This window comes from Zalophus californianus, chromosome 3, assembly GCF_009762305.2.
Source record: "Zalophus californianus isolate mZalCal1 chromosome 3, mZalCal1.pri.v2, whole genome shotgun sequence".
Classification (NCBI taxonomy): Eukaryota; Metazoa; Chordata; class Mammalia; order Carnivora; family Otariidae; genus Zalophus; species Zalophus californianus.
In genome coordinates this window covers 132824022-132837816 of record NC_045597.1, presented here as the reverse complement: position 1 = coordinate 132837816, position 13795 = coordinate 132824022, and the positions used below count along the sequence as shown (strand labels likewise).

The 13795-nt window shown below is 40.0% G+C and overlaps 1 protein-coding gene across 5 annotated transcripts in view; it reads left to right on the top strand.

The window, feature by feature from the left end:
• The window catches only part of ABCB11 (ATP binding cassette subfamily B member 11), a 90419-nt gene that overhangs the window by 44009 nt on the left and 32615 nt on the right, over positions 1 to 13795 (top strand). For 4 of the 5 annotated variants that reach the window (XM_027590503.2, XM_027590501.2, XM_027590502.1 and 1 more), the window contains 6 exons: positions 1768 to 1893; positions 3315 to 3518; positions 5482 to 5652; positions 6161 to 6362; positions 7412 to 7487; positions 12057 to 12159. In XM_027590503.2, coding sequence (XP_027446304.1) covers positions 1768 to 1893; positions 3315 to 3518; positions 5482 to 5652; positions 6161 to 6362; positions 7412 to 7487; positions 12057 to 12159 — 882 coding nt within the window. Of the gene's footprint in view, positions 1 to 1767; positions 1894 to 2627; positions 2729 to 3314; positions 3519 to 5481; positions 5653 to 6160; positions 6363 to 7411; positions 7488 to 12056; positions 12160 to 13795 lie in introns of those variants that run through there. The other variant, XM_027590505.1, reaches the window with a different exon arrangement.

The window sequence follows — 13795 nt, the reverse complement described above, 5'->3', positions numbered from 1 at the left end:
CATCTATAGGAAAATTAGGATCTACTCTCCTTGAGTAGGTTGACTTCAAAATGAGATTTATTCCTAATTTTTTAACAGAATACCTCTAGCCGGGGCGCCTGGGTGGCTCAGTCGTTAAGCGTCTGCCTTCAGCTCAGGTCACATCCCAGGTCTTGGGATGGAGCCCCGCATCGGGCTCCCTGCTCCACGGGAAACCTGCTTCTCCCTCTCCCACTCCCCCTGCTTGTGTTCTCTCTCTCACTGTGTCTCTTTGTCAAATAAATAAATAAAATCTTAAAAAAAAGAAGAATACCTCTAGCCACCCTTTTTTAATATTTCTGTTATGGGAACTAAATCCCTTGCAACCTAATTCTGATACTACATACCTAAAACATAGGTAAACACATACATACACACACAAACATACACACATACATTATATATATATATATATATATATATATATAAAACACAGGTACCTATATATTCTGATTAAATTGCTGAAGTATATTTTCTATTACTGTTACATATCACATATATATGGAAACATTAAATGTCACAACATATGTCAAAGTACCTTGTGAAAGATAAACCACAAGATAGTACTCAGTAAAGATTTTTTAATGGATGGCTAAAACTTGCTTTAGAAAATCTGTTCAGAACTAGCTCATAATAGCTGTTTCATAAATACCAGTTGAATTAAAACACATTTATTTCATTTCTGTTTTATCCTCTATTCCCAACACCAGTGGTTTGTTTTAATAAAATCTTCTTACTTACACCTATATGTACTCAGCCCTGCTGGGTGCCGCACGTCCCGGGCTATAATGAGAAAAAGCACACACTACGCTTGCCCGCCCTGGGGGAGATTACAGTAAATGAAGGTATATTTGCAAGCCTAACTCTCTAGTGTGAAATGAAAGACGTGAGATTCTGTCACACAAAGGACCCCAAACCACCTTTACATAAGAGGTATAAAAATTACCACTGAATTGGTGAAAATATCCAACAGATGCTTCTGAATTAGATTCCTGTTCTTCCCTTTCTAGACCTACCAGCATTCAGTCTCTACCTTTAACAGTGCTTTAAACTTAATAAACACATCACAAACATTTGTTAGGGAAAGTTTTTCAGATAAGATGTTCACATGCAATACAAGTGTATGACAGCTTAAAATTTGTACATTAGTTTATTGTTAATCCATGATCAGTAAATTAGTATTGTATTTCTAACTTAATGGCTTTCTTTCCTTAATTGGGACAGTCTCCTTGAGGCATCCTAGTATATCAGAAGTGTTTCATTTTTTTTAAAAGATTTTATTTATTTATTTGTCAGAGAGAGAGAAAGAGAACACAAGCAGGAGGTGCAGCAGGCAGAGGGAGAAGTGCGCTCCCTGATCAGGCGCTGGGTCCCAGGACCCTGGGATCATGACCTGAGCCAAAGGCAGACACTTAATCGACTGAGCCACCCAGGCATCCCTATCAGAAATGTTTTAAATGTGGATTCTGGAGCGTACTTTTACAAGTTGGCGTGGTTTATTTACTTCAACAGTGTTACCACACATCATTTTCTTTCTTGGGTGCCACTATCAATTTATTAATGAGTAATGTGCTAAATGCTAAAACCTCATCATAGGCACTGTTTGCTGATTTTCTGGTTATTGACAGATATTGATAGTTACTGCTTTGAGGGCATAAGTAAATACATACAGAGTTTCGTCACAAAGCGTCCTAACTTACAAGTCTAATTGCTGACAATCTGAACATTGTTCTTTTCTTTTCTCTGCAGATTTTAGATAACCTCAGCATGGTCGTTAAATCAGGGGAAATGACAGCTGTGGTAGGATCCAGTGGATCCGGCAAAAGCACAGCCTTGCAGCTTATTCAGCGTTTCTACGACCCCAGTGAAGGCATGGTGGGTGTCTTCCAGAAGCCTCTCAATGCATGGGGATGGGAGAGTGCAAATGCGGATACATTGGTCAAGCACAAAGGCCTAGGGTACACAGAGACCGTCCTGACGCACACAGAATTGACTTCCTGAGGTTTTGACTGAATTGACTGGACTGATTCCCTGCACGGCGGTCGTGTTCAATGAACGACCAGCCCGTTTGCTCAGGGATGTGCACACACATTCAAAATGGTGTTGCTGCCTTGTCAGTGAATTTGCATTTCCATTTCCTTCTTTGTATTGTAACAAAATCATTATTGTCTCTTCAAGTTTTCCAAATGCCAAGTATAGGAAAAGTTGCATGGCTGGAATGAATGAATGAATGAATGATGACTGCTTTGAGAATTTAGGTTTTAAAGACAAATCATATAATTTCACCAACTCCTTCATCTCTTTTTTCCTTGTGTGTTTACTTGCCTATAAACATAGACTGAAACTAAGAAAATAAATAGCCACCATTGCCATTTGTTTATCACATATGTCAAGTCCTTTGTGAAGATGATTACTTATTTTCAAAATGAGCCCCAAGGTATATATGCTCATTTTATGAAAAGGAAGCAGAGTCAGAGAGATTGAGACCTGCTTCTGATTTGAACCCAGGGCCCTGAGATGTCAAAGGCTCTGCTCTTTCTACGCTCTCCAAGTCATTCTTGTCAACATCTCCTTGATGCTTTGAGATAGAATCATCTGAGTGTGTATCAAGTGGCTTCAATGCAAGGCGTTCCCTGTCATGGGTGTGCTGTTACACTGACATGACAAACATAATGGAATGTTTCTTTGTTATGGACGGTTCATCCTACAGGTATTCTTTGCTACATACCAGCATAACTATACTCTTGAATACATAGAAATCATGGTCTCTTGATGTAAGATTTTTACTTTTTTTGCTAATAGTGATTTTTGTTTATCCCACTTACATTTTCAATTACTTTTGAACAGTAAAGTTCTATTTGATGAATCCGGCCAGAAAGTAAGAGTTACTGTAAACCATACCTACACGATAGGGACCATGTCTTCTTTTCTTTGTAGCTTTTGAAGTCCATTTTAGGTCAGAAGTCAAACGATAATAAAAATATATAAAGTATGGTGAATAACTGACTTGACTCTATTGAAGAATTAGATTTTTTTTTCCATTCCTGGGCCAGTCATATTACATTAAATGACCTTTATATCATTTGTGTTTTTACAACGAATTGTTCTACAGCTAGACTTGATTTCAACTATATATCAACACTCCTATATAAACAACCTCGTTATGGGAGGAATGATTTCTGTTATAATCCTGTGGGTCTCTATTATTTCTCCCCATAGGTCAAGTAGAACATAACATTTTGATTCAGAACCCTGAAGGGTTCCAAGAGATGTGACGTTGTGCTTATGGTCTCTAGGTGACTTTAGATGGCCATGACCTTCGCTCTCTTAACATTCAGTGGCTTAGAGCTCAGATTGGGTTGGTGGAGCAAGAGCCCGTTCTGTTCTCCACCACCATTGCAGAGAACATTCGTTATGGCAGAGAGGACGCAACAATGGAAGATATAGTTCGAGCTGCCAAGGCAGCCAATGCCTACAGCTTCATCATGGACCTGCCACAGGTACCCCTGGCCTCTCATCCTGGGTGGGGTGGGGGAGCAAAACTCAGAAAGTTGTAAAAGGAAAAAGAAAAAGTTACACGATACTATACATTTCTTTCCATTTGAATCCCAAATCATTAAATTCTTAATGCCATGCTAGGTTTCATTCCTGGAAATGTACCATGAGTTTTCCCCTTTGCCTGAAAGCGTATTGTTGTTGATATATTAAAATCTACAAACAGGGGAACTTTCTTTTAAAAGCTCCCTTTGACAGAGGTACAATCTTCTTACTCCATCTGTTGAGCATTTGTCTAAGCAATTGATAAATTTGTTATGTGGCAATGACTTACACAATGTTCATTGATGCCTACCAGTGTCATTGTTCTTTCCTTTTCTTGGGCTTAGGCAGCTAATTCTGTGGCCTCAGTACTGTATCTCACATATTCAAAAATTCCTCATTTATCTTCATTTTAGACAATGACAACAAAAACCAACTCTATATTATTACACTTATATGTATTTTGTGGCTTCTAAGTCAAATGGTCTCCTAAGTCAAAGAAGAGCTGTTATTACCAGTTAACATATGTATAGTGCTTACTACCTACCAGACGCTGTTCTAAGCACTTTACATCTCATTTAACTCTCACAACCATCCTGCTGGCAGCTACTATTATTATTTCCATCTGTGAAGAGAGAACTAAGGTTCCAAGAAGTCAGATAACTTGCTCAAGGCAGGAGAGTCAAGGTTCACATCCAGGTGGTCTGGCTCCAGAGTCTGTGCTCTAGATCATTTCCTATTCAGCCTTCTAGATTACCTGTGTGAATAGGATTGCAGCTGTGAGTATGATATAGTCCAGTGGTAAAGAGTATAAAGCTTTGGAATCAGACTGCCTCCATGAAAATCCCAGCTTCTCCATTTGCAAGCTCTATAAACTTGGGCAAGTTACTTTAGCCCCTTACACCCCAGCATTTCCTTACCCGTTGATTGAGGAGAACAGTAGTACCTGCCCCATGGGGCATCTGGGAGGACTAATGAGGTGATATGTGTAAAGAGCTCAACTTCATGCTTTATACATGGTAAATGCTCAACTCATGTTGGCTAATAATAAACAAGACAAGAGCCTGACATCATTGTGAGATTCCAATATAATGCTAGACATGAAAGATACTCAGTAACTTTTTGCTGTCGATGGTAATGATTGTACAGCCAGCTTGATCTTTCATTTGTAATATAGAGACAGCTTTAATATTTCTTTTTCTGTGTTGCTTAGCTAGAGAAAAGAGGGAAGAATTTGATAGGTGCTTTAACCCTTTAAAATGGGTTTTCAGGACCCTGATCAACCTTTACTTTGGTGGAAACTTTTTTTTTTTTTTAAGTAGGCTCCACACGCAGTGTGGTGCCCAACACAGAGCTTGAACTCAGGACTCTGAGATCAAGACCCGAGCTGAGATCAAGAGTCGGATGCTTAACCAACTGAGCCACCCAGGTGCCCCTACTTTGGTGAAAACATTTTATTTGAAGTTGAGCTTGAGAGAAACATTTATACAGCCCAGTGAACCCGGGAATGAAAGAATAAATTAGTTTCTTTTTTTTCTTTCAAAGATTTTATTTGTTTATTTGGCAGAGAGAGAGAGAGAACACAAGCAGGGCGAGTGGCAGAGGGAGAGGGAGAAGCAGGCTCCCCGCTGAGCAGGGAGCTCAATGTGGGGCTCCATCCCAGGACCCTGGGATCCTGACCTGAGCCAAAGGCAGACGCTTAACTGACTGAGCCACTCAAGCGCCCCAAGAATAAATCAGTTTCTTTATCTTACACACAAATATCGATCAGATAGTAACCTGTTTCAGGAAAGGGTATTTCTTTCAGTGAAAGTTGCGCCTGTGAAAATTCATGCTTGAGAAGGGAGCTAGAAAGGATCTTGTAATGATCACTGCCAGGAGCCATCAAATTGTTCGTCTTCATTACCGGTGTCATCTTCTTCCTAGCAATTTGACACTCTTGTCGGAGAGGGAGGAGGCCAGATGAGTGGTGGCCAGAAGCAAAGAGTGGCCATTGCCAGAGCCCTTGTCCGAAACCCCAAGATCCTGCTTTTGGACATGGCCACCTCGGCACTGGACAACGAGAGTGAAGCCATGGTACAAGAGGCACTGAGTAAGGTCTGTTGAAAGTCTGAGTTCATTTTACAAGACCATGTGGAAATGTGCTGTGGGAAAGGCAGCTCACTGAGAGAGGAGGGAGAGGGGGAATGGAGGGATGGAGAAGGGGAGGGAAAGAGAAGGACTACATGGGTCAGTGTCTCCAGTCTGACTGTTTATAAAATACCGACTAGACTGCTCCTCACAGTTGAATAGAAGTCAGAATGGCTTGCTTCCAAAAGCAACAAATGCAAAATTTTAAATCTTATTAAATCTAACTTATAATATGGGATTTCAAAAATTTCAATTTTGATTTTAGCTGTTGATTAATAGCAGCAGCTGGACCAACGTGTGGGGTGTTCATGACCTTGACAAAGTGCGCCGGCCTTTTCTAATGCCTGCAGAGTGCCTATTTGAGGGTTTTCCCAAGGACCCAGGCTCTGATCACTTGTGGGTTCTGAGACCATCCAAATGTCAATGTCAGCTCTGTCTTACCGTTTGGTTAACAGTGCAATGTACATTCTTACAGATTCAGCAGGGACATACGATCATTTCAGTTGCTCATCGCCTGTCCACAGTCAGAGCTGCAGATGTCATTATTGGTTTTGAACATGGTACAGCGGTGGAAAGAGGCACCCATGAGGAACTGTTGGAACGGAAAGGAGTCTACTTCACTCTAGTGACTTTGCAGAGTCAAGGTGATCAGGCTGCTAACGTAGAAGGCATAAAAGGCAAGTGTCTTTTCCATTACACTTGTACATTCTGTAGAGCATTATGTTTGTTAGCTCTCATAGTTTCGTGGATTTCTATACATTTTAATAAACACTGTCTTATTTGTTCCCCCAAAAGCCCTTGGAGGCATTATATAGATGGTAAGAGAAAGGACAGAATCTCAGGAGGTTCAGTTACTTGATCGAGTCAGAGCTAAAACCCAGGTCTTCTGGGGAAGATGATTTTAAGGCCACCCCCTTTGTTCTCCTCTCCCCACTTTGCAAATCGGAAAGCCTTCCTAGAGTGTCCGGCGCCCAGTAGGACCTCTATTCTTGCTGATTGAGTAAAGCAATCAGTGACTAAACACTGCTCATTTTCACTAAAGCAAATAGCAAATAGATACATCAGGCCCTAGTGCATCCTTTGTTTTTTAGCTTGAATTTTCAGATTTGGTAACTTATCCCAACCTACATTAACCAACCACCACTTCAAACTTTCTCTACCATACCACATACCACATCTCGATTTGTGAACCCCACCGGGTAAAACTACTGTGTATATTTAACATATGTGATCTCTTCTGAAAAGATTTTTTTTCTTTTTCTTTTTTAATTTGGTGACTCTACCATAGAAATGACCTCTAGTGGGTTTCCCTTCCGTTTTTTATGATTCATTCTTTCAGATATCTATTTGTTGGAGATAACACAGGGGGTATCACACAGCTCAAAAAATTCAATCCTGAGTATTTTTTTAAGTTTATTTATTTATTTATTTATTTACGTAATCTCTATGCCCAAGGTGGGGCTGGAACTCACAACCCCATGTCCAAGAGTTGCATGCTCTTTGGACTGAGCCAGCCAGGCACCCCCTGCTGAGTATCTTGACATTTTATTTTTGTTAGAATGTGCTGGATACGCGTTAAGTTTTATTTGCCACAATGAAGTTAATAGAATGTTTTAGCATCAGACATAGTAATGATAGGCTAGGCAAGAGCACAGTAAGAAGTTTTCTTTTGATATGGTTCTCCTTATTGTATACACTAAGGAATCGTTCATGTTCTGTTGAATAGGAGAAGATAAAACGGACGGGGCCTCACTTGACAACAAACAGACCTTTTGCAGAGGGAGCTACCAGGCTAGTTTAAGGTAAGTTGAAGGCATGGGGCAGATGTTAAGGTTTTAAAAATATTCTTAGGAGCCCTCTGCACCTATGATCCTCAGGGAATATCTTAGGTAAAACCAGGATAGCCTTGAGCATAGCCCCAGGTTTCATGTGATATGAACGTGCAAATGAATCCTTGGTTGCTATATTGACATTTTCTGTTTCCAGTTCATGGGGATTTTTTGTTTAACTTTAGCTTCTTGTCTTATTGTGGGTAGGGTCATGACAGAGATGCTTTATAATTAAAATGTTGTTAATTGAGCTTAGAAAGGGTATTTAAAAAATCTGTTTGGTCTTGTCCCCTAGATCTAACCATGGTATAAACCATTGTTTTACATGGAGGTGAAGTTCATGGTTTTAGGGCCATTCTTTCACTTGCTGAGCTGCAGTTGAAATACAAATATTCCTGCTTCCAGAGTGACCCATCTGAATTCAAATCATTACTTAACTAGATGAAAAAAGAAGTGTTTTTTTTTTTTTAGCATTTGAAAAGAATTTCCTTAAACCCCAGCTATTTATTTATTTATTTATTTTGTGGATGAATATAGGGGTATTGACTTTCAAACATATTTTTGGAATATGCTATTAGCAAGACTGTAAGTTTTAGTTTTTCATCCTGACTTAAGAGTTTCAGTAAAAAATTCCTTTAATGTTAAAAGTCTGCATATTAGGAAGAATTCTGCCCAAGAGTATCTCTCTTCATGAAGATATTACTTAAGATTTTTTTCCCTAAGTTAGGAGGCTGTTCATAAACAATGGGTGACAGCAGATTTCCTTACTGTCACCTTTACCATTTCTAGGATGTTTAATTCAAGGCTGTACTCTGGGCAAAGGCTCAGTTATAAGACTTGCTTTTTCAAGGTAGTATATTGCTTATTGAAAGCTGGTTTAAAGAGGCTTAAAATAAAACATTTAGGTAACAACCCCAAGTAATTCAAACACAGATTTATCTTTAATATTCAAAGAATAATGTATATAGAGTTGTTGAATCACTATGTCGCACACCTGAAACCAGTGTAACATTGTATATCAACTATACTCAAAAAGAAAAAAAAGAATAGTTCACTGAGCTTATGCTTAGTTTTTATTTTTCCTTTTGAGAATAAGTCTATTCATAAAAATTTCAAGAAATGCTGGTTTTGTCAAATTTATTGAATTTGGAAAATAGTAAAGCAATAACTTCAAGTTACTCTGTAAAGTAAAAGCTAAAAAAATTGCCAAAATTGTTAGGTGATTTTTATAGATATTAGGCATTATGTTTAACCATGCTTCTCTGATTGGAGGAAAAAAATTATAAGGGTCATTGGAATCACAACCTGAAGATACTGACTACCTTCTTAAACACAGAACATGGCTAGGCACCTCTTTTGATTACTGGGCTAAAGGTTGTAAAGAGGAAGTGATATATTTCATCATCATGTCAACAAGAAAATAAATATTTTCTTAACTTTTCAGATGAACAAAATTCTACTTGTTTTAAGTAGTTTACTTACAGTTTATTATTAGGACCAAGTAACCATTTTTAATATAAACATTTCCTATTTGGCTATTAATTCTCACAAATTCTACATTTTGGTGACTAGGACGAGAAATCCAGAAATATAATCTATACCCAGAAAGTAGCTATTAACCTCCTGCAGAGAAAGATTTATAAGTTTAAGTAGGAAGGTCTGTTAAAAAATATCTCATTGTGTATGCTGACAGATACTTTTGCTAAATGATGACTAAATTAAATGTTAATTTATATCTTATTTCCTTGGCTTTGGTCTTTCTGACAGCTCAGTCTCTCTTTAGTAATATATTTTGGGTTCAAGAACAATTTAATGGATAACAGGAACTAATTTCCTGAATAATAATGTTGAGAGAGAGAGAGAAAGTGGGAGAGTTATTTAGTCCCCGAATTAGCTGTTTTTATTTGCAGAGAGAAGTGCTACACAGCTTCTGAGAAAGGGACTGGCCTATGTTGTCGGTTTCTTTCTTTTTTTTTTTTTTAAGATTTTACTTATTTATTTGACACAGAGAGAGAGAGAGCACAAGCAGGGGGAGCAGCAGAGGGAGAGGAAGAAGCAGGCTCTCCGCTGAGCAGGGAGCAAGGAGCAGGGAGCAGGGAGCAGGGAGCCCAACGCGGGGCTCGATCCCAGGACCCTGGGATTATGACCTGAGCCGAAGGCAGACGCTTAACCGACTGAGCCACCCATGTGACTCATGTTGTCGGTTTCTAAAAAGGCGTGTGATAGAATTCTAACTCTGGTGCTTATGGTGGACCAGAGGGAGCTGCCAGGTGGGCCCAGGTTTTCAGTGGGACAGGCTATGCTAGACAGGTAGCATGGTCTGTGAAGGATTCAGGTAGTAGAAACCAGAAGGAACAAGGGTATATGTTTTGCCGTGCTCAAGACTGGGAGGAAGTCAACCATACTTCCTTTCCCACATATTCTACCGTGGCTTCCTGTGCTCTGGGAGTCTCTCTAGGCCCATGACCTTACGTCTCAGCCCTACCATGTACTCTGCTCTGTCCGGTTGACACACGCCTCTTCCTCGTGCATTCTGAAGAAGACTTCTTGACCTTAGTTAACTAACCCAAAGAAGCAACTCTATTGCTGGAGAGTCTCGAGCCAGGCGGGAGGGAGTTGGGGAGTCCCAGTCGGCAGTTTGATAGCAGGGAGGTGGGGTGAGCAGTGGTTCCAGGCCCGATCATCATGAGATGTGGCAAGAGTGTGAATGTGCAAGAGCAAGGAAGAGGAAGGACTCGAGCTACATGCACCTGTTGAACCTGGGTGACTAAGAGGGTGGCAGTGCCACCAACAGGACGTGGGAACAAAGCAGAGGAATGAAGGTGTTAGTGCCTCCCCAGGAAGGCCAGATGAACATGTGTCATAAGCAAGCAGCCCCTGACGTTTGTCTTCACCTGGATACAAATGAGGGAGAGGGACTTGTGGATGGTTCCATCTAGATCCTTGGCTCTATGTCTCTCTCTTTACACCTTTTTACTGCAGATTAGGTGCTTTAATAATGTAATGCCCTCCTCTCGTCTTCAGCATTGCCTCTTACCACTTTTGCAAATGACTGGAAACTTAACTCAACCAGGAAGAGAATCAGTTTACCTGACGAAGTAGTCCAAGGATGTCTTAGCTTCAGGCAAACCTGGGGTTTTAATCAGGTGTCCGAGATGCACGCAGTTTCTCTTTCTTTCTCAGCTCTGCTTTGTTCCCCCCCCTTCTTTTTTGCCTCATTTTTCAGGAGGCTTCTTTCCTTGAGGGTCTTGACATAATTGCCAGCAACTCCTAGCGCTGCCTACTTTCACGTTTAACCTAGAGGAAAGTAGGAGTCTCCTTCTCAGAAATCTCAGGAAAAAGACAAAACCACCTGAACCAATTTCTTATGTCTGTGCTACACTAAGTATATGTACTAAGGAACCCTGTTCTCTCCTGTCTCCATGCTTTGGTTTATATTATCCTCTCCATCAGAAATGCTCTTCCTACAAATACCCAAGTCCTACCGTAGCCACCTTTTCCATGATGCCTTTCATGGGAACACCTGCCATATGTTTCTTTTTCCTTTAAATTTTCGTACTTTCTATTCAAACCTGCTTTATAGCACTTAGCACATTTCTTCCTTACAGGGTTAGGGTTGAGTACATGTTTTGCTCTTCTGTAAGATTTTAAACTCCTTGAGGGTGAAGTCTGTGTTTGACCAGTCTCTGTAATCCCCACACCGGGCATTGGCTTGCATGTCATAGATGCCCAATACGCTTCTGTTAAATGAATAAACGAATCAAATAAATTTTATTTCAATAAGATATTTGTTAATTAAATGCATTTCTAGGGGCAGTACATAGCCTAAAGAAAATCTCACTTGGGGGGGCGACTGGGTGGCTCAGTCAGTTAAGCGTCTGCCTTTGGCTCAGGTCATGATCCTCGGGTTCTGGGATTGAGCCCCGCATCGGGCTCCCTGCTCAGCAGAGAGCCTGCTTCTCCCTCTTCCTCTGCTGTGCTCTCTCTCTCTTTCTCTCTCTCTCTCTGTCAAATAAATAAATAAAATCTTTTAAAAAAAGAAGAAAGAAAATCTCAGTAGGGGCCCTATTTTCCTCCTACTAGCTCATTTGTATCCAGGTGGCCTTACACTAAAGTAAACATCAGGTGTAACTATAGAAAGAAAGAGGTATCAAAACTACAACCTACAACCAAAAGGAAGGTAAAGGCGCTGGGCCGTTGCCATGGTAGCAATTAGCAGACCGTGTGGATTTGGAATGGATTTGAATCTTGGACCTTTTGTTGGTAGACTGGTGGGACAGCTTTCTTCTCCTTCTCTCCCTCCCTCCTTGAGCACACTCTGAGTCAGAGTCTAGCTCGGGACTCAGAGGATCCAATTGAAATAGCTACGCCATAGGAATAGTTCTGTGAAACCTAACAGGAAGCTCCCTTACCTGGTTGCGATGTGACCTGTCAAACATTCCTGTTTATTTGATACGTGTGATGTAAGCTTGAACAAGAGTTAAGTCCTGTTCCAACCTGCCCATAATCTACAGACTCTTTCATGTTTCTGTTTATTTGCAGAGCTTCAATCCGAGAACGCTCCAAGTCTCAGCTTTCTTACTTGGTACATGAACCTCCATTAGCTGTTGTAGATCATAAGTCTACTTATGAAGAAGACAGAAAGGTCAGGCACCAGTCATTCTTGGGGATTGGAGGAGTCTTTCGGGGACTATTGCATGACCTATAAACCTGAGAATATGAGTTTTCAAGGCATATATCCAGTAATGTTCACTATGTCAGATTAAATGGGAGAACCCACGAGGACCTGAGAAAACTCTAAATTCTACACAATATATTAAAAGAAATGCAGAGTAATTAATTACTTTAAGAACATCTGGTAACTAAAACTGGACTATAACATTTATTCAATGGTTTTTAGATGAACCATTGAAACAGACACAGACAAATTACATGTGCTTAGATTATTCGATCATGTATGTATAATTTTAAAAGTTTTTAAGAATACTTGAAAATAATTTTTGTCAAATTTTTAAATCTCCTCCTTAAATTATAACTACCTTGGCAAAAGTGTTATTCAAGCAAAGGTATTTGAGAACGTTAGCCCTTATAGAAGTTATCATGATTTTTTAAAAGATTTTATTTATTTATTCATAAGAGACAGAGACAGAGAGAGAGGCAGAGGGAGAAGCAGGCTCCCTGCTGAGCAGGGAGCCCGATGCGGGACTCAATCCCGGGACTCCGGGATCATGACCTAAGCTGAAGGTGGTCGCTTAACCATCTGAGCCACCCAGGCCTGCCCCGGTTGTCATGATTTTTGAATGAACAGGTTTTATGGACAGTTGTTTACCTCACGTAGTGAGGTAAATTTTTAAAGAATACATCTAAAACTAACACTATTAATGTTAATATAATTCAAAACAACACAAAGATGAAAGAAATAGGAGAGGAATCAACAGTTAGAGCAATATTTCTTCCTAAGGATGCAGGTCCTCAAAGCTGTCATGGGCATCTTACTTTCACAGCAGGTACCCATAATCTCCCTCCTCGAAGCCTTTCCTAATGCCTGCACTTTATTCTTCGTCCTGAGGGTCTCACTTTTGATCTGCCACTACTCTTTATTTGAACCTTTCCATGACAGTTTTCTTATTGAGCCTCATTTGGGGTCATGTTGTCTTAGTCCCTTACTAAATGACAAGCTTCTTACAGTTAGTGACCATATATTCTTTGTGTTTGTATCACCTTAGGCCCTTAGGCCAGTGCCCTGTAGCTCTGAGGCTATCAGGGGATTTTAAAACTAGGCTGAAAAATTGTATTTCTGCAATTAAATAAGCTTTGCTAAATCCTGTGGTTTGGGACCCAAGATTTATCAAAGCAAGTAAGTCAGAGAATATTTCAGTTACAAGCACATCCATTATGCATGATGTCAATTCAAACTGGCTTTAAAAAAAGTTAAATGAGAATCTGTTTTGGAAATAATTAGAAGCCTTTGTTCACGCTGACAAACGTAGAATAAAGTACCGTCTTCCTTATGATCTTGTGACTGTGACAGAGGGATTATCAAGGCTCTCTTTGTTCTAGCGTATTAAGAATGAATAAATAGATGTCTCAATAGAGTTGGTTTAAGTAAATTTCATAGAGAAACACTTTTTCTCAGGAGCAGCAGAGAGAGGAAACGTATTTAGCAAGCATGATTGCTTACTGCATCTTGCCATTAAGGAGTCAAATCTTCTTCTAGATCTAGAGATGGGTATTCCGTTTATGTCCATGGTGTTGCCACTAATAGGGCAAGATGCCTTATA